Source organism: Diachasma alloeum, unplaced genomic scaffold (genome assembly GCF_001412515.2).
Source record: "Diachasma alloeum isolate Michigan unplaced genomic scaffold, Dall2.0 Dall_scaffold_00181, whole genome shotgun sequence".
Classification (NCBI taxonomy): Eukaryota; Metazoa; Arthropoda; class Insecta; order Hymenoptera; family Braconidae; genus Diachasma; species Diachasma alloeum.
This window is the reverse complement of record NW_021680347.1, coordinates 1,107,831-1,128,664: the sequence shown is the minus strand read 5'-3', so window position 1 is coordinate 1,128,664 and position 20,834 is coordinate 1,107,831. Positions and strand designations below refer to the sequence as shown.

Below are 20,834 nucleotides of genomic sequence, written 5' to 3'. Positions count from 1 at the left end.
GAATTTTGACCCTTGTAACTCTGACAGGCGGTATTCTCGGTAAAAATCTCCCGGTTCCCCAAGGTGCTAATAGATGGCGCCACATAGGTTTTTGACACCTCGCCCGGGTAATTTACCTACTTTATGACCGGTCAAAAACCATGTAATTTACCTAAGGTAATTTACTTGCCCAACCCGTCCTAGGGCTGCTAACTCGAGTTAACCATACCTGTGCTTCGTTTAACAGACCTGGTCTGTTAAACGCCATTTAGCTTCCCTCAAGACAGCTATAGTAGGCGCTACCTAACGGGCCTGAATGACGAAAATTCACCTTTTTTCTCTTCCTATGGTTTCCGTGATTTGTCAACTCGACCATGCGCATGCGCAGTGGCCAAAAATGCCTGCGGTCTCGATGGTGGAGAGAAGCAGTTCGGCAAGCGTGGGTTTAATGGTGCACGGTTAGGAAATTCGTCACAGCCGGAACGTGAGAATTGAGTTAACATGGCGAAAAAAACAGTGTTGGATAAAAGTAATCAGAACGAAGATTCTGTGAAAAATAATGACGACGGTTTAAACGACGACGAGGAGCCGAATTTCAGCGATCTTGAGGATTTCGTTGATGATGTTTCGGACACGGGTGAGTAGAATGTTCGATTGGAGCACCAGCATGGCAGGATGGGCCGGGGCATGGCCGACCATACTTAGCTGTGCGCATAACCTCGCGAAAAATATGTTATCCATATTTTCCGTGTTTCAGTTGACTTTTTGAGTGTTTTAACTAGCGTTTTGTGCACTGTTTAGAACTTCTGGGTGATTTACTGGCCCAGAAACCCTCGGAAACCGATGGAATCGACTCTCTCATTGTGGTCGATGGCGCCCCTCAGGTTGAACCCGAGAGGCTGGAGAGATTCAACCTTGTCGTTAATAAAGTCTTTGGAAAATTTGGAACCATTGTTAATAGATTTCATCCGAAGAACGAGAATGGAAATACTAAAGGGTTTGTGTTATTTATTGTAAGCATGGGAGCGCACTAGCGAGTCTCGACACTTCTGCAATAGACCTTTTCATCCTGAGAGTAACTAGATCTTCGGACACTAATTCCCCTGGGAGTTTCGGACACTTCTACCGAATTAACTTTTGTGGGCGTGTGTTCGAATCTCAATTCTGACACCAATGTCAAATGCAAGCCATTTAGTTAAGAATGAGTGTTTATTAAAAAATTTTGGAGCGAAATAAGTAATCAAAAGAAATAAGAAATACGCAACAATATAAATCATCATTTTTGAGAGCTCAAACATCTGCCATCTTAAATGTCAATGTAGGGAAGGTTGGGGTAAAACGGACACTTGACTTTTTTTTAAATGTTAATGAGGTGTTGGAATGTTGATGAAATTTAATTTTTTTTTTCAAAGAACAGCTCTTTCCCTTTGTGACGAGCCTAAACTGAACACAATTGATAAAATTGTTCCGGAGTTTTGAACAATTAAAAAAAAGTAAAGTGTCCATTTTACCCCACCCTCCCCTATATCAGAATTTTTCATTATTTTTCCGGAGATTTTTTAGTTTGACAAACGGAATAAATATTTCCCCTCAGTACACTAAGTTCCAGAATAAAAAGGTCTATTGAAAAATGAACTTGGTGGGATCTCCCCCACCTGTATATCTACTTGGAAAAATATTCCATGACTTACTGGAGAACATCAGATAGGGTGAACAGGCCAATTGCTGGACGGTTAGGGGAAATTCGAGTTTCGTGGTAGGATATAAAATAAAGGAATCACCTAAATGGGGATATGATGGCTTCCATACCTTCAAAAATGTTTTAATTAGTAGGAAAAAATTATTTGAAGGGGAAATAACAAAACAAAGACTAATTAAATTAAGGAATAGTTGAATGCAGCCGAAAACCCTAATTGGACGACTGAGCCTTTTTTTATTTATTAAATGTTGATCAATAGAAAAAATAATTCATGCCATGATTATACATGAGTAGTATTATTGAAAGGTGAAATAAGCAGTACAATTTTTATTTTATTAATGGAATATTCAATTAATAAAATTGAATTGCAAATTGAAAACGTCCAGAAAGTAACTCCCGTCTAGAAATTGACCTGTTTACTTAGAGCTAGCATTTGAAAAAACTGTCAAAACTGTTTTTTAACATTGGGAAAGCTCTACGCTTGGACCACTTGCTGGATAAAACTGATCAAAGCACTGATACCAATGATTATTTTTCCCAATCGGATTTCGAACAATCAGAGCGCAGTATTTGAGGCAACCCGACAGTTTTATTTCGGATATTTCCTCCTAGCTTTTGAATATTTCGCAGTACTTCTTCATTTTTTTTATTTGAAGATTTCCCAGTAGCTCTTCATTTTTTCGTTATATTTCAGATCGAATCTTGTATTTGCCAGTCTACGGAAATTGGGTTATTCTATTAACATAATTTGTTCAAATTTTCCCTAATTCACCTCCTGATGTTGTCCACTAAACTCTGCTTGGCCAAAATCCGATTGGGAAAAATAATCCGACAAATACCCCTCGAGATTCAAAATTAATCGGGTATTTCCCTCAAGCTCCCCTGCAACCAAACCATCGTGCCAAGTTTTGCAGAAAAACCCCTCGTGCAAGCCTTCGGAATTTTTTAACCTGCAAAACTTGACACCCTCATTTGTTTGCAACGAAGTTATCGGGAAATACCCGATAATGTTGGAGCTCTTGGGGTATTACTACTGTAAATACGGATGATTTTTCCAAATTCTGAACATATATATTCCCTAGCTCTAACGAGGACCTGCAAATTTGCGGTCTCCACATTTCCACTTGAGAGTATATTTTAAAATCGCGTTTGTTAGCCAATTTTCAATTTTTTTACATTAGTTCCCACTATTGATGGGATTGACACAAAAAATATAACGTTTTTCCGTATTATCCCCGGGCTATTATAACGTTTTTCCTTTTTATTTTTATGGCATATCCCACGAAATTTATTACCTTGCAACCATACGTTTCTTCTACAATTTTGTGAATTTCCGAAAAGTTGAAAAAAAAAATGAAAAATGTTTGCCAGATGATGAGTCGTGAGATAGTGATACTATACATAAACTATATATTTTTAAGCGTCAGCCAATCAAAAATTTTCGAGAAATTAAAAAAAAACTGTGAAAAATGACTGAAAGGTTTCAGTACATCCTTAGAGTAAAAAACGATTTTCCATCAGTGCTGTAGTTCTGAAGTTGCATGATAACCAATGGTCATTCTTATCAACAGCTACTTCTTCTTGGAATACAACGACCCGGTGAACGCTGCGACCGCCGTTAAGTCCACAAACAACTACAAAATTGATAAGCAACATACGTTCAAAGTTAATTTGTTCACTGACTTCAAGAAATACGAGGATATTCCTGATGATTGGGAACCACCGAAGCCACAACCCTATAAGGCTGCAAAGGATTTGCATTCGTATCTGTTGGATCCTGATGCGTACGATCAATTCTGTGTTCTTCACGGAAATGGCAGTGCTGTTTCTGTACAAATTTGGAAGAATTCAGCGCCTGAACCAGAACTCATGGCAGAACGTAATGTGAGTATTCTCCATTCAGTATTTCTATATATTCTATCAATTCCTATTTATTTGTTTTCTCAATGCATGTTTGTACTGGAGGTATAAAGAAAATAAAATTAAATTGAACCTCATTAATTTCTTCACGAACGGGAAAACTTCAAAAAACCTAACGCATTCAATTGAAAAATCTGTTGAACTTCAATTCAAAATTTTGTTAGAGTTTCTATGGATTTTCGGCGCGTTCTTTCCAATATAAATGTTCAATATAAAATATCCTATAGAGAAAATCAATAGAATTCAATGCATCTATACAACTGTTCTATTGACCGATTTTCTACAGAAATTCCACGGCCCAAATTTCCTAAACTTTTCAGATTAATTTTTTTTTTTAAGGAAGAGAAAAAAGACGTGAGACACTTAGAATGTTAAACTAGGGAATTCCCATAGAAAATATGTATGACAGAATAAGTTGTATATACCGATCAAAGAATATTGATTCTTTCTATAAAATTGTTTCTATTGGAAAAAAACCCGCACAAAAGCCTCGAAATTTTTTCACAGAATCGGTGAAAATCTGACAGAAAGAATTTCCGACTTACATTGATTGAGGTTTAAATATACTAATCGAAATTACAAAATAAAAAAATAATTGATGATCTACATTTCCAATTGACCATGAAGTAAATATTTAACAATACGGAACTGTAAATTTTCTCTTAAGTAAATAATAATACTAAATTTCTCATAAGGGATTTCCGATTGTCCAAATAACCGTCAATGTTGCTAACTAAATTACTGATTAATAAATAATTCGGAATTTGAATGATTTAAATTGATGATTACTTCAATAATTAAAATTTAAGATTGAAATTAACGAATTGACTATTTAATAATCTAACGGGAATTGTAATTTATGGATATGGCTATCCCCGTTGTCTACCCAACATCCGCAACTAATTGCCAATCTCTTCATTAGTATTGTGCACAGATGTTTCATAATCCTATTACCTATGCCTGTCAAAATTGATTCATTGAGTTTCCATGACAGCATAGACAGTAAAAGTTTGACATGGGCAAATAAAGTGATGGTAAAACCCATCACATGTTGATGATTTTGTTTCTGACCACTGCTTTTCCTACAGAGATGGACTGAGACCTACGTAAAATGGTCCCCATCAGGAACCTACCTAGCCACCTTCCACAAGCTCGGTGTAGCTCTGTGGGGAGGTCCCGACTACACCCAACAGGCTCGTTTCAGTCAAAGAGGCGTTGAGTGCATCGACTTCTCTCCCTGCGAAAAATACCTCGTCTCCTTCACCCCCAGACTGGACGGTTCGCCGGACGCGAAACGTCTTGTCATCTGGGACATCCTCACCGGCCATGAAAAACGATCATTCTACCCCGATGTCTCCTCAGTCTGGCCCATATTCAGATGGTCACACGACGACAAATACCTGGCGTGCATGGGTGAAGATGTCTTGAGTGTCTACGAGACTCCCTCCTTCGGTCTTCTGGACAAGAAGAGTATAAAAACCCCAGGGATCAGAGACTTCAGTTGGTCCCCAACTGACAATGTCCTGGCTTACTGGGTCCCCGAGGACAAGAATGTTCCGGCTCGTGTGACTCTCCTAGAGATCCCCAACAGGAACGAAATTCGTAATAAGAATCTGTTCAACGTCGCTGATTGCAAGATCTTCTGGCAGAAATCTGGTGATTATCTCTGCGTCAAAGTCGATCGTTTCGCCAAGAAGAAGGAGAAGACAGAGCAGAAGTACACTGGAATGTCTTACAACTTCGAGATCTTCCACATGAGGGAGAAACAGATTCCAGTGGACAGTGTGGAAATGAAAGAGCCTATTCATGCTTTCGCCTGGGAGCCTGTTGGCAGCAAATTCGCCATCATTCACGGGGAAATTCCAAGTGTGAACGTCAGCTTTTATGAAGTAAGGTTTGGTCATCAACCAGCATTGCTCAAGAAACTGGAGAAGAAGGCTTGCAATCATTTGTTCTGGTCCCCTGCTGGCCAATTCATCGTGCTTGCTGGACTCACCACCATGGCTGGGGCCCTTGAGTTCATTGACACGAATGATTTCACTATCATGAATTCCACTGATCATTATCAGACGTCTGATGTCGAATGGGATCCTACTGGAAGATACGTTGTAACTGCTGTTTCCAGTTGGAAGACCACTGTCGATAATGGGTACTGGGTCTGGACGTTCCAGGGGAGAATTCTTAAGAGAGTCAATCTTAATGCCTTCAATCAGCTCTTGTGGAGACCAAGACCACCTACTCTGTTGACACCTGAGCAGATCAAGGAGATTAAGAAGAATTTGAAGAAGTATTCGGCTCAGTTCGAGAGCAAGGATCGTATGAGGCTGACTAGAGCTTCTAAGGTCAGTATGGGATTCATTTGGAAGAGTCTGGTCATGTCCTATTTACCATTTATGGGGAAGATTACGAAGTTTTACAATCGTGCAATCATTTTTCATAGTTTTTAATAAACCCGGAAAGCAACACATTTAATTCCGTAGCGAAGTGGTAAAACGGTTCAAGTTGATTTTGACTATTTTTTGGTCAGTTTTCAATGAATATCTCGAAATCTAGGGGAGATAGCAAAATTTTCGTCGTGACCTTTTTTATAGCCCTTAATTCACTCTACAAAAAAGGTCTGTTTGGTGAATGACTAGATTTAGGGTGGATGTGGAATGAAAATGTGGAGGAAGATGTTGGGAAAATTACTGATGAGCCGGATTTAAAAAATCACACTTTATTTTGTGGGATCGAACCACTTTGTCAAAACTATTTACACTCTTTGGTAATTTAATTGTTGAATGTCTAATTATACTGATAATTGTCTTTCACTGTTAATTCGTTGATTCACTGAATTTAGACTGGATTTAATCAACAGAGGTGATGTACTGAACAAAACGGTGATCTTACAAAGACCGGTGATGTACTTGATTACTAGTGAGCTAGGTGAGATTCAAGAAGCTACTGTACTCGGTGAGGTGCGATATAAAACTTGTACAGGTGATTTGCCCGAGATAGACTTGTACGGTGAGAGGCTAAGCCTAAACTGATTCGCGCGTGTTTCGGTGACTTATGACTGATGACCCGAAGGGTCCCGGAGATTTTCGAAGTAGGCCGATAGTCGACCAGAATGTTCTGGAATTTTAGTTGCGTTTCAAACAAGGTCATTACATAAATTTCACCATCGCTCTTAGATTCGGAGATAAGCCTCGAAAACTCAGTTAGGGGCTAAATTGACGGGAAATCAAGGTATGACCATGTTGTATTGACGTGGAAATACTCTCTCCATTCTTCACCTTCAAAAATTTATATAATAACAGTGTTTTGATTCTCACGTTGATATATTTTATTTCTTTGCAGGAATTAATCGAAAAGCGTTGTCAATTGATGAAGGAATTCAATGAATTCCGTGAGAAGCGTCTCAACGAGTGGAATGCCCAAAAGAAACGTCGCCTTGAACTACGCAGCAATATCGACACAGACACCCTAGACTCTGATACGAAGAACGTCGAGGAGGAGGAAGTAGAATTTTTCGTGAAAGAAGAGTCATTTATCATTGATGACAAATAAATTTGAAGTTTGAAAACCGAATTAAACCCACTCTTGCCCACGATTAATCGCGAATTCTCATCAAGTGAGCTGATCGTGGGACATTAGAGGACTCTTTTTAAATAAAAAACCATCAAGGAACGATAACAATGATAACACAAACTCAGAGTTTGGATAGAAAAGAATTACTTCATTTCCAATGTATTACTTTAATAGTTTGGCATATGCGCGTTGATTTGCGTGCAGAGTGTGCTAACTATAGTATCTTTAAATTTTATCATGTTCCATACAGGATAGTTGAATATATTCATTAAATATAACCAATTGTCTTGTATAATTTTCCATGTCTCAATGACTTTTCTGTATCGCATATTCTGTTTCTAATTAACTAACTATTTATACTCGATTGAACGGACGAAGAGGAAATTAATAAAATGGGAAAGCTTTGAATCGTGAGGGAGTAATAACATCTTTCTTCTTTTCTGTTCTTTTAGTATTAGAATTTCTGTCTTATAACACTTGTTTTATTGCTTTTTCATGGTTTCTATCGACATTCATAAGAGAAGACAATGTCCTGCTGAAAAAAAAAACAATTCAGACAACCCAATGACGACAATTTGTCGAGAAGTTATCATCAATGACCCAGTTGAAGAGCTCAGGCAAGAATCGGTTTTTATGGAAAAATTGTTATTGCGGCAGAGACCCTGAAAATATCATTAGTTAACAAGCATCAATAAAGTTTTAGATAACGTAATCTAGAAATGCATTCCTCACAGTTATCAACAGTCATACAATCAGTGAAAACTCAAAATGAGAAGAAAAAACATTCCTGCTTCTTTCCCACAAGAACCTGCGAGAAGAAATGTTTCATTAGATGACAGTAGCTAAAAAAAAATTTTAGTTTGTGAGATATTGACCAATATAGTTTTATACAAAAAGATGAATATTTCTGGAACTGCTAGACCCATATTACTCATCCAAAATACCAACTTTTGGTATTATAAGAGCTACAATCATACCAAATTGCAACCTCCTATCTCAATTTTTTGTCGAGTTATCGTGCCTACAAGGAATTTCGGGAAAAATGATAAATCGGCAATATCTCGAAAACTTTGTATGAACATATTTCGATTGATCTAGATAGAAGACATCGAGACGAAAAAGAAGAAGAAATCGATCAAATGGTTTTCGAGATATTGACCAAAATAGTTTTCTACGAAAAGTTGAATATCTCAGTAACTACTGGACCGATCGGGCTGAAATTGTGCACCGAACTTGAGCTTAATAGTCCCTACTATGGGTCAAAATTTCACATCCATATCAATGAATTTTCCCGTATTAATGCTTGATTTTTCAGTTCAACAATTCCGTGAAAATTCGGAAAAATTGAAAATCCGTGTCATTTTGTTTCTGAATATTCTTGTTCCATTGAAAATTCAGTCAAGTTGTGAAATTTCCGCCTCACGTCCCTGAAAACTCATGGATTTCTTTGAATTCTACCTAAAACTCGAAATTTCATAACCATTTTTCTCTTAAAGCGGATTCAATGTCACTTTCATGAGAATTCCTATCATATTGTCCGTGAAAGTTCTAACAGTGTATGAGAACTGAAACTGGACTATTCCACAAATTCTCCTCCACGCCAATAATTTCTATTCAAATACCATTATACCTATCAACAAACTACCACTTTTATTCAACCAGTTAAAAATCTCTTGCAGAAATGAAATGACGGAAATCTTGATTCAACAATCCAGAACATTTATGTTCAAATCCTCTGGCACCATTTAATAAATCGAAAATATAACGCTCATGAGCATCAGTTACTCCATTATTCTTTGTTCCTAGTCTTATCATATTTTTAACTCGATGTCTCACAGAATGACCAACCGACAACAGATTGAATAATCATTCAATTGTATCACCTCCTGCTGTCTACAAAAATTAATCTCCATCGCGTTCATAATTTAACTACATTACTACAGAGATGAACAGCGTATGGACGACGTATGAAAGTTACACAATGCCCTAATACTAGCTCAGATGTCATGTTTAATTGAGAACTTATGAGCTGGCATTGAGGGGATGGAATTTTCCAGTAACCGCAACAGGAGAGAATCTAACGTTATTTTTGCTCGAACGAATTTAATGAGTTTATTGAATATTAAGCGAAAGTCCCACCCCAGTGGACTGAGATCTTCATGAGTGACCTCTTCCTGTGGTTTCCCTCCTCTCCGTCTACTCGTGGGTCTATTGCACCCGTCCCACTCTTCGGGCTTCCTGGATGGGGCACATCAGCAGCCTGATTGCGAATCCCAATTGTTTGACACTCAAACAAGTATTGAACTGCCTCGTGCGTGGGCCTCTCCCGTTAATCTAAATCCTCTTGAGTTTTTTCAGTTAATTAAAATTATCCCTCTACTTCATTATCATAATATCCTCAGGAATTACCATTCTTTAGTCGGGCAACGAGTTATCCGTTGGACAATTCATTACAATTGAGTGAAGAAGTGATTCGAAATGACGTCTGGATCGTGATTGTTGCGAAATTATTTTGAAAATTTCAACCCCTCATTAGTGATGATACAGAGTATCGTTGGATTTGTCTTCCTTCTCTGAAGAAATGTCCGTGTCTTTCGGGCGGAGGATCTCCGGCGCTGTTGCAGTTCTTCGAGGCCGACCGTTCGAAATCAAACAGGATGACTCGTAATTGAAGTCATAGATAAATTTAATTGTTCCTAATGCGTGCACGAGCGGATCACTTAGTTTTCGGGAGGGGGGAGGGATCTGTGCAGGATGCGTAAAGTTCATGGGTCTGCGTAATTACCCGAGTAAAAATTTCGCTCAGTTCACCTGGGTCTAATTCGAAAAATCAGTTTTAGATCTAACACTGATGAAAATTCCTTGATTGACTTTTCGTATCAGGATCTAATAAGATTCTCAATGGAGTGCATGGAGAGAATCTAAAATTAACAATGACAATGTGCACACACGACAAAAAAAATAGGAAAACCTATCGAATTCGTTACAAAATTCTATTGAATTTCTATTAAACTTTCTATTAGTTTTTGGCTGATTCTATTTACATGTTCAATAGAAAACATTCAGTAGAAAAAGTCAACAGAATTCGATTTTTCTATATAACTTATTCTTTTCATATATTTTCTATAGAATTTGCTCGACTCAAATTTTCCAAGTTTTTCTCATTCTATTTTTCTTTTCTTCTCATCAAGAAAATCGAACTTAGAAAAAACTTAGAAAAAAACTTGGAAAATTTGAGCCGAGGAAATTCTATGGAAAATATCTCAATAGAATAAGTTATATAGAAAAATTGAATTCTATTGACTTTTTCTAGTGAATATTTTCTATTGAATATTTCAATAGAATCGGCCAAAAACTAAAAGAACAGTGCAATAGAAATTCAATAGAATTTTCTAACGAATTCGATAGGGTTTCGTATTCAATTTTTTCGTCCGTGTGAACATAGTAATCAAGGACCATACCCAAACAATTTTTAATTTTGATTCATCTTAAGGATGTTCTGCCCCCTTTCAGCCAATTTTCACTTTTTCATTGATTTCTGGGAAAATATCGATCGGACTGACTCGAAAAAATATACCGTTTATGCGGTTTATTATTATTTAATAACTCTCGAAGTTTCATCACTGTACAACCATTTTACTGCAAAAGGTTTGCAAAAGTTTGGAAAAACGCAGAAAAATGGCTGTACAGCGATGAAACCTCGTGAGTTATTGAATAATGATGAAACGCAAAGACGGTATATTTTTTTCGTGTCAATCCGATTGATAGTTTGTCAGAAATCCAGAAAAAAGGTGAACATTGGCGGAAAGAGTAACATCCTTAACCGAAATCTTACTCGTGCCAAATTAAATTTTACTTTTATTCTACCACTTGGTACTATACCGACTCGCACTTTTTACTATGTTCAACAGTAAATTTTGAGTGTGGCGGGTATGGTCCTCGATTACGATGTTCCCATAGTAAAAAATAATTATACAGGGTGTTCCAAAACGATCTGACATTATGAGGGCACCTCGGGGGCCAAATTGTCTTGGGAAATCCCTTAAGGATGTACTACACCCTTTCGGCCAAAAGTCACGTTTTTTTTCATTTTTCTGGCAAATTATTAATCGGATTGACGCGAAATAATATAGCGTTTTTGCGTTTTATCATTATTGACTGACTCACGAAGTTTCATGGTAGTGCAATCATTTTCCTGCATTTTTTCTCAAGTTTGTGAATTTCCGAAAAGTTTTAGAAAAAACGCAGGAAAATGATTGCACGATTATGAAATTTCGTGAGTCATTGAGTAATGATAAAACGCAAAAACGGTATATTTTTTCACGTCAATCCGATTAACAATTTGCCTTTGAATTTGAAATTCAAAAAACGGGAATTTTGGCGAAAAGGGCGTAATACATCCTTAAGGGCTAACGGAAGCGGTCGCAAAAGTTTATTGGTTTCAACCCATTTCTCTCCGATTGTACCCAATATAAATGGCTGAAATTTTCACAAGGTAGTGACGGGAGTCTAAGGGTTCTTCTCCACCCATTATTTTTCAGCATCAGCTGTGTCAAGTTTTCTGCAATTTTCTTTTCGCAACAAATCTGGAAACAATAGATGGAGGACAACCCTCAGAATCCCCTCAATACTTGGTGAAAATTTCATCATCATATGGACACAATCATCATTCATATGGGACACAATCGGAGAAAAATGGGTTGAGAAAACAAACTTTTGCGACCGCTTCCGTTACCCCTTAAGGAAGCGTCGCAGACAAAAGTTTCATTAGAGTCCCCCAGAGTGACCCTCGCGATATCAATTTTGGGACACCCTGTATACTTTTACCATGTACACGGAGAAAAAAATACATCGTAATTTTGTGAGAATCCTTCAAAAAATTAGTGTGCTGTTCACCAACGCTTGGACATAACAGGGAGTCATCGGAGAATTCGCATGTGGCACACTAATTTTTACGGGAATCCCCCGAAAAAGTGGCCGGAGTCCCACCAAAAATTAGGGTGCCACTTATGAATTTTTCGACGACCCCATGTTATGTCCCGGCGTTGGGGGACAGCACACTAATTGTTGGGAAATTTTTTTCTCAGTGTATCAGGATCCAATATGACGGAGTGAATTTCGATCCTAAACTGACAAGTCAAATTGGGACTCGATCCATTTCGGGTCAGATACTAATCAGAAAGATCGCATCCTGGCATTTTGTCAGCCATGGATGCAAACAAACGTTGCATTGCTGATTCAAAACTGATGAAAATCAATTTCTACTATTAGTCTTATTCTAGCCTGATTTGAGTTTTCACTTTGGTAAGACACAATTTTCTACCCGGAGAAAGATATTCAATAAAAATTACAGTTCAATCTCTGTACAAGGTACCACAGGGACTGTAGGGGAATAAAATTCCGAGAATTACGTATCCCTCACTTTACTTGCGCTCAGAGAAGAAAATATTTTGATTTAATATTCTTCGTACAAGATACTAGACGATTTCCATTTTTCATGATCATTTGAATACGATTCCTGATGTGACACGAATATTTCATTAGAAGGTATTGTTTTCAAAATGACAATTTAGAAATTCGGAATAAGTTAGTTTATTAACAGAGGGCTGCGAGCCAAAATTGAGACTTTCCCTGCAATTTTGGTTTTCATAAAAAGTGGGTGGAATTTTGTTGTGTTTTGTCTATCTATCCATCCAAAAAATTGACGTAAAAAACATAATGCAATACGTGTAAGGAAATTAATATTTTATCAAGATTTATGAACGACGCGTTTAATGTTTTTATTAACTGCAACGAGTGCCCATTTGTTTTGAAATTCAATTGATGTGCAATTAAGTTCTAGATCATAGATGCATATATTTTTAGTAATTTCTGCAATATCTTAACTTCATTCCCACTCAATTCTAGCCCTTTTGTCGGGTATCTTGTATGGAGAATACGAAACGAAAAACATTCAAGCCAGAAAGTGGGGGTATCACTCGGCACGGATTCAGGCCTAGTATCTTGTACGAAGACAAGCACTGTACGTATCTTTTCCGTAATTCCGGAGCGAAATGTGGTTGTGGGAAATTTTGCGGATGTCACGTAATTTTTACTTGAAATCACGTAATTTTTGTAGAGAAAAATTTCATAATTCCGATTACGGAATCGGTGAGCGAACTGTGAGTTCCGTAATTTTTACTGAACATTTCTCTCCGTGTATGTGGTGCAAGTATTCCTTGTCCGATAATTATATTTCTAGGATTAATATCGGTGCTCTCGGGAAAATGCCAGTGGATAACGAGACCAATGTCGTGACTACTCAGCGAAAGGGAGCACTCGTAAAGATTGAAGAATGGATGACGGAAAATTTGCTACTAGTTCTGACGGTGGCTGGAGTTATCACTGGATTTGGTTTCGGATTCCTGGGGCGTCTTTGGAATTTCTCAGACGAAAGTATCATGTTAATTAGTTTTCCTGGGGAAATTCTCATGCGGCTTTTGAAGATGTTCATTTTGCCACTGATCATCTCTTCGTTAATCACCGGTAATATCCTTTTTTATCCATTATTCTATGAAAATGAATCAATTCCGCTTTGGCATTTATTTTCCTTTCCCAATATCTTGAAATTTATGTTATTCATCTCCATCTTTATAAACTTTAGTCGGAAATCGGAAATATTGGGGGAAAGATTGACAACGCTGGTCGAGTCCTTATAAGTACCTCATTTCACTGAATATTTCAGCGTCATCCAACTTTTGACAAGCGTTCATTATGTTGAAAGCGGCGGGAGGTACAATATTGAGCAAAACGTCGCTCTTCTGATAAATTATCCAGCGTTATCATCGTTTTCTCCTCTCCCTACCGAGTGAAGAATGACCGAATATCGCAGAAATAATTTCGTGAGCTAAGAAAATACCATAAATTTTCGATGAATCCACGATGAATATTAACAAGAACACAGCGATTTTCCGAATAAAGCAGTAAAACTGCAGTTACACTGAAGGATTTTGCTGCACATGCGAAAAGTTGTTCAAAACCGCCGTGGCGATTAGTATATTGTGTTACTAGTGCGTAAAAATCCACTTTTTCGCACGCACGTGTAAGACGTCCCATTTTTTGTGATACCTGCGGAGTTCACTGTTCGGAAGGGTAGTAGGGGTAAAGTTGTTTTTGGGCGCAAGTGCTCGAGAACGTGCGGAAAACCACCGCTTCACGCACACTAAACCGTTTCGAAAAGTGGACTTTTTAGGTAGGTATTGCAATAGTTCATTTCGACACTGAACTTTTCTGGCGAATACACTGAGAAAAATTTCAATGGTAATTTTAACAACAAGGGAATTGTCAAAGAAATTATATTTACAGTAACAATAAACTTTGTAGATTCAACTAGGATTCATCCTTCGATTTACTATGTCTAAAAGTGTCATCCACATTATGATGTAATTTTCACTTTAATGTAATAGTTGAATCTACAATGTTTATTGTTACCGTAACTATTATTATTTTGACAATTCCCTTGTAGTTGAAATTACCATTGAAATTTTTCTCAGTGTATGAGGTTACAGTACGAGCCGAAGGCGAGTTCTGTAATCATATGAGGTAGAACAGTTCCTACGGCCGTGTGTCGAACAATATTTTTTGTCATGTCTCACTTCGCTCGGTTAAATCGCGGTTTATCGGGCCTAGTGACGAGAAAGCATGTTGTGTTACTAGTGCGTAAAGTTTCACTTTTTTGGACACACGTGTAATACGTCCTATGTTTAAAATCCAAGTCCACTTTTCATGGGTGCACACTGAAAGAAAAGAAGAACACTGAAAGAAGAAGTCTTCCAACAGGACGAGATTCTTTTGTAAATAAAAACTTTTCGTGTCACGGGACCTGAAAAACCCCATTTTCGTGGCGTTGCGCGCCACGAAATTGGCGCTTTTTAGATCCCTCGACACCAGAATTAATATACACACCTCGCCATGGAAAACATATGTGGACGTCCACATGAAAAGGGGCCACTTTGTCGATTCTAGTTTCCGAGATATTCACGTTTTTGTGTCAGCAACTTCCATTTGCACCAATGTTAAATTGTTTTTTCCATCTTCTCCAACGACATCATTTTTGACCCTATGAAGATCATTTTGGGCTCAAAATGTGCGGAATGTTATCAATATTATCAGAGTAGACATAACACCATATCGACAAAGTGTTCCCTTTTCATGCGGACGTCCATATATCACTCTCCCCCACGTGCATGCCATCCTCGCCTTCGGCTCGGAAGGCAATCTTGCACGTGGGGGACGGTGATCTGTTTACCAAGGCTCGGGCATGTAATGTACTATTCCTTTGCAGGCGTGTTAAAATAGCATGTGCATCTCGGGTGCGGAAAACATGACTTCGAAATGAAGTCGATTTCGGGTGATTTTAGTGATTTCGGAAAAAATTATTTCGGTGATTTCAAGTGTCACGGAAGGTGATTTCATGATTTCGAATTAATGAAATCATTCGAATGATTTCGAATGATTTCATTAATTCGAAATCAATGATTTCAGAAAAATAAAGTTAATAAATAATAGAGGTGGGGCAAAACAGGTTGTGTCCAATTATGAAAATCAAAACTGGCAATATTAATTGGCAAATAATAACGAATTCATTTGATTCTACTTCGCCAGCTTTGAGCTAATGACGATGAAAAGCGATCCATTTTACCATTTTACTATGGCAGGGGGTTCGACATTTTATTATCATCATTGGCAGGTGTGTCAATTTCCACATCACGAATTACTTGCACGGTTCGTACTACGCTAGTGCGCCACTGATTTCGGTGATTTCATTGAGATTTCGGAGATGATTGCGAAAATGATGTTGGAGAACTGAAATCATTTGATTTCGGTCATTTCACGTGATTTCGGAAATGAGTAGCCCCTCGGCACAATATGCTATTTCTGATGAATATGAAGAATACTGGGCGAGCCGAAGGCGAGTTCTGGATTCATATTCACATAAACAAAATTTTTTTTTGCCTCCCAAACATGACTTTCCGCACTTGGTGCACAATATACTATTACTTCTCTTGCCTCGAGAGCTCATTACAACCAACTTCATCTGTTCCGCAATTGAGCTGAGTGAATTAGTTATTCATGCTAATATTTTCCACTATTCCGGAAAGGGATGGCAAAATTAGACGCCAAGAGTTCAGGACGAATGGGCTGCCGAGCCCTATGCTACTACTTAGCCACAACAGTTTTAGCTGCGATCCTAGGAATAGCTGTCGTCATGACGATTCACCCTGGTGATCCCAGAATTAAGAACATCACTCCTGTGATTTCACACCAGGACAACTCTTTGAATCAACGTATGTCAACAGTAGATGCAATGCTCGACATCATAAGGTATTTCATCCAATTCGTAGACTGACAGAAAAAATTACGTTTACCAAGATAATTTTATTAGAACCAACTATTACCTGGAAGTACCTAAGCATTTCGTATCTCGAATCAGAAGGAATATTGTTACGCGAAAAAACATGGAGATTGTAGTAAGATGTTATCGAATTGAAAGAATTGTTTGGATTTCTTCACCAGAAAAACATCCGATTAATTTGCAATAACAAAATTACAGATTACGGTAATTCTACACAAATTTCGTTCAATGTGACATACGGAATGTCCAATTCAGTAGCGAAGTGGTAAAACGGTTTAAGTCAATTTTGACTATTGGCCAGTTTTTAGGGAATTTCTCGGATTCTAAGAGACATAGCTAAATTTTTGTTGAGACCTTTTTTGTAGCACTCAATTTGCTCTAGAAAAAAGGTCATTATGAAAATTTCGTTATCTCCTTTAGATTCGGCGATATTCTTCAAAAACTCAACTAAGAGATAAGTCAACTTAGACCGGTTTACCACTGCTACTGAATTTAAGGATCGTCTTCAGCCATCAATTATTGCAGTATGTTGTATACCGCAGCTCCAGTTATTACCATAATTTTTCACTCTTTAATGTATAGAAACTTGATGCCAGAAAATTTGGTACAAGCTTGCCTGCAGCAAGTCCAGTCCTCCTACGTGAAGACGCCGGTGGTTACATCCTTGGGAAAGGAAAATAAGACGGAGTATATAATGGAGCATCAACTGATTTACAGAGATGGGACGAATGTCATGGGAATGATAATGTTTTGTATTACATTTGGATTACTGTTGGGCCAGATGGGACAGAAAGGACAAGTCATGGTCGATTTCTTCGAGGCTCTTAATGAAATCGTCATGAAAATCGTCAGTCTCATCATTCTATGGTAAATTCGATGCCTCGGATTCCTCCACTAATGATCATTAGCCACACACCCACAAAACGATAAATTTAAATCAACTTTTGCTTAATATATTTTAACCGTTTCTTTGGGGTGCTTAACCCTCTTCATCCAGGAGATGAAATAACCCCGTTTGAAAAGAATGATTTCTTGTCAGGTAGAGATGAAATATCTCATTTTAAATAAATCAACCTCACTGTCGGGTAATTTTATCCCCCTATTTTTTATCTATTTCTTTATGAGGATGGAACACCTTCATAAAACAATACAATGCCATCAATGTAACAGTCATTGCCACCCTCACAGGTTTCAAAAAAGTTTTAGAGAATATCAATTGGAAATTTACTTTAATAAAAAAAATGGCGCTCTCCGAAGACGAGGGCTACCTTCTCAAGGTAAAATTTCACTTTACACGCACTTGATGAAAAAAAATGTATTTTCATCACGCTGTGACGAAAAGTGAACTTAAACTAAAAGTCCAATTTCCACCACATTGTGATGAAAAATATTGTTCGTAACTCGTGAAAAAATGTTTTTTAGCACTCGTTACGAAATATACTATTATTAGATGCTCCGAAAGGACGCGACAGGCTTCAAATGGCAATAACTGGGACATTAACGCTATACAGGGTGACGCCAGCACTTTGTTTACAAATTTCAAGCAGATATAGAATAGAAAATCGAGAATTCAATGGTACTAAAATGACTAAATTCCGATAATAGACTTTCAAATGGTGAACTTTAGAATTTTTGAATACTTCAGCCAATTACACGGACAGAAATTTTTTAGAAAAATTCTAGTGCTAGCACGCGAAAAGAGGCGCAAAGTGATGGCCAGGAAAAAAATCCAGTGCCGGCACTAGAAATTTTATTGGGGAAAACGTGAATTTTTCCCCGTATTTCTGTGAAAAATTCGCAGAAATCCCCAGAAATTTTACCAGAAATAAGAAAAAATTTTACCTTAACAGCACTAGAATTTTTCACAGCCGGTGGATTGTAATTTTTTCCAGTACTCGTACTAGAATTTTTCTATAAAATTTCTCTCCGTGTACATTGCGATTGACTACCACCATAATTTGAAACGATGACTCAGTTGTCAATGGGTCTCGATATGATAGTTAATATCGCTCTTCATGTTGATAAAATTATCGGTTCATGGTTGCAATGAACATTGCTCAAACTATCGCACACAATGGTGTTCCAACTAGCGCGCATAATGTCGCTAAAATCATTGCTGTCAATATCGACATAATTGACGTACCATCACTATTTTCCATCGTGGCGGCATGGCGGGAGACTACACTGAGAGAAAACCGACAAAGTTCTCAAACAAGTCTTACTTGCGCCAAGAAAATAGTTTTTTGAAAGTTATCAAAAAAGAATTTTTCGTGCTAAACATGCAGAGAATGCGCCGGGATGAAAAATTTTTGTCGCAAAAATAGATTTTGTAGTTAAAAAAAATTGCATTCTCCATACACGCAGAAATGTCATTTCTAGCACTACTCCTTCGTTATTCGATACTCCCATACGGATTTTGCTCCCGAAAAATATTTGTTTTATGCGAAATAAGGGACAACAGTTTTTCGTTCCGGGTGTCTAATAATCACAGACAAGAAATTAACCCTTAAATGAAACAATAATAATGATATGATAGCAATCTTGTAACTTAGGGATAAAATTTTGTTGATAAATTTTCCTCTATATGAGATATTTTCATCCTGAAATGCACCGTCTGGGGTGAATTATCCGCCTTTTGAGCCAAATATTTCGCTGCTGTCGAAAGCAGAACAATTATTCATGTTTGAGACTTTCAATTTCGAATCAAACAAATTCTTTTTTGGAAATTTTCAACTAGTGATTTTCTTGGCCCAAACAAGTCTTGTTTGACAACGTATTTGTTTTTCTCCCAGTGTACCATGATGTTGTCGGGTAAATCATTGAAAAATTCTAACGCCCACTATTCAAAAATTTATTATCGTAATTTCATAATTCTTATGCCTTTGAATCACTGATTTTCCATTCTATATTTCCTCATAATTTGTAAACTGAGCGTTGACGTCACCCTGTATTAAGCAACGTTCATTTATATTTATCATTTTTTGTGTGCTAGTACAACCCTCAAATTTGACCATTTTTGTAATAACTAGGTATTCACCGATTGGAATAATGAGTTTAATCGCCGGAAAAATAATGTCCATATCGAATTTAGTCACAACCGCGAAGATGTTGGGTCTCTACATGGTGACAGTGACCGTAGGTCTCTTGATTCACGGAATGGTGACCCTTCCCTTGATATACTGGCTCGTTACCCGTCGGAACCCCCTAACTTACTTCCGAGGGATGATTCCAGCCTGGCTCGCAGCAGCCGCCACCGCCTCTAGGTAATTCATACCTCGCAATCAAGGAAATTGCCAGGGTTCAATCTGAGTTCTATTACAGCGCTGCAATTATGCCGATTACGTTTCGATGCCTTGAGGAGAACAATAAAGTCGATTCTCGAGTTACGAGATTTGCTGTCGCTGTCGGTGCGACAGTTAACATGGATGGAACAGCTCTTTATGAGGCTGTTGCTTCCATTTTCATCGCTCAGATGAATGGCATTCATCTGGGAATGGGGGATGTCATTACTGTCAGGTAAACGCAACTAAACATCTTTGTTTAATTGTTTTCATACTACGCTCTGAGTGTACAGAACTCCAGTTCACTCTCTTCCCTCGGTTAGATCGCGGTTTTCGGGCCCATGACATAAAATATTGTACTTATGTCACACGGCGATAAAAGTATTATGACTCATGTGATTATAATCCTCGCCTCCGACTCGGATTCTAAAGTATTTTCGTCAGATTAATATATTTCGTAACGAGTGCAAAAAAGTGTTTTTTGGCGAGTGAGAGGTTTATATCACAAGCCGAAGGCGAGTGATATAATCCCACGAGCTAAAAAACATTTTTTCACGAGTTACGAACAATATTTTTCATCACAATGTGGCGGAAATTGGACTTTTAGGCACGCGGAGCGTGCCGAAAAGTTCACTTTTCGTCACAGCGTGATGAAAAATATTTTTTCTGTACTGCTTCTCACGTTTTCTCGTCTAGGAATTGGTATTGCATACTTCCCAAACTCGAAAACTTGAAAATCACTACAAAAAAATCTTGTCCCGGGCTGCTGCGATGTGTTTTTTTTACTCACAAGATCTATGCGCGCGCTCTGATCTATTCATTTGTTGAAATGAAGAAATGGAATTCATTGAATTTCATTTTCTCATGAATACCTTATAAATATTGATAATGAATCAAAGAGAATTCGACTAATGATTGAAGTGAATAGCGAAGTAGAGTAAAAGAATCTATAAAGAATTTTTCATTTTCAATTAATTATCTTCAATTTTTT

General features: G+C 37.6%; 2 protein-coding genes across 2 annotated transcripts in view; both read left to right on the top strand.

The window, feature by feature from the left end:
• The first annotated feature begins 367 nt into the window (after nt 1-367).
• On the top strand, nt 368-7,582 carry LOC107045693 (eukaryotic translation initiation factor 3 subunit B). The gene is made up of 5 exons (XM_015268029.1): nt 368-616; nt 781-976; nt 3,250-3,562; nt 4,687-5,940; nt 6,938-7,582. The coding sequence occupies exons 1-5, from the start codon at nt 481-483 to the stop codon at nt 7,145-7,147; spliced, it is 2,109 nt and encodes a 702-aa protein (XP_015123515.1). The 5' UTR covers nt 368-480; the 3' UTR covers nt 7,148-7,582.
• A 1,895-nt stretch (nt 7,583-9,477) lies between these two features.
• LOC107046066 (excitatory amino acid transporter) overlaps nt 9,478-20,834 on the top strand; it is a 14,325-nt gene continuing 2,968 nt past the window's right edge. The window contains exons 1-6 of the mRNA XM_015268557.1: nt 9,478-9,832; nt 13,410-13,693; nt 16,309-16,531; nt 17,145-17,429; nt 19,592-19,825; nt 19,884-20,078. Coding sequence (XP_015124043.1) covers nt 9,750-9,832; nt 13,410-13,693; nt 16,309-16,531; nt 17,145-17,429; nt 19,592-19,825; nt 19,884-20,078 — 1,304 coding nt within the window. The 5' untranslated portion in view covers nt 9,478-9,749. The remainder of the gene's footprint in view (nt 9,833-13,409; nt 13,694-16,308; nt 16,532-17,144; nt 17,430-19,591; nt 19,826-19,883; nt 20,079-20,834) is intronic.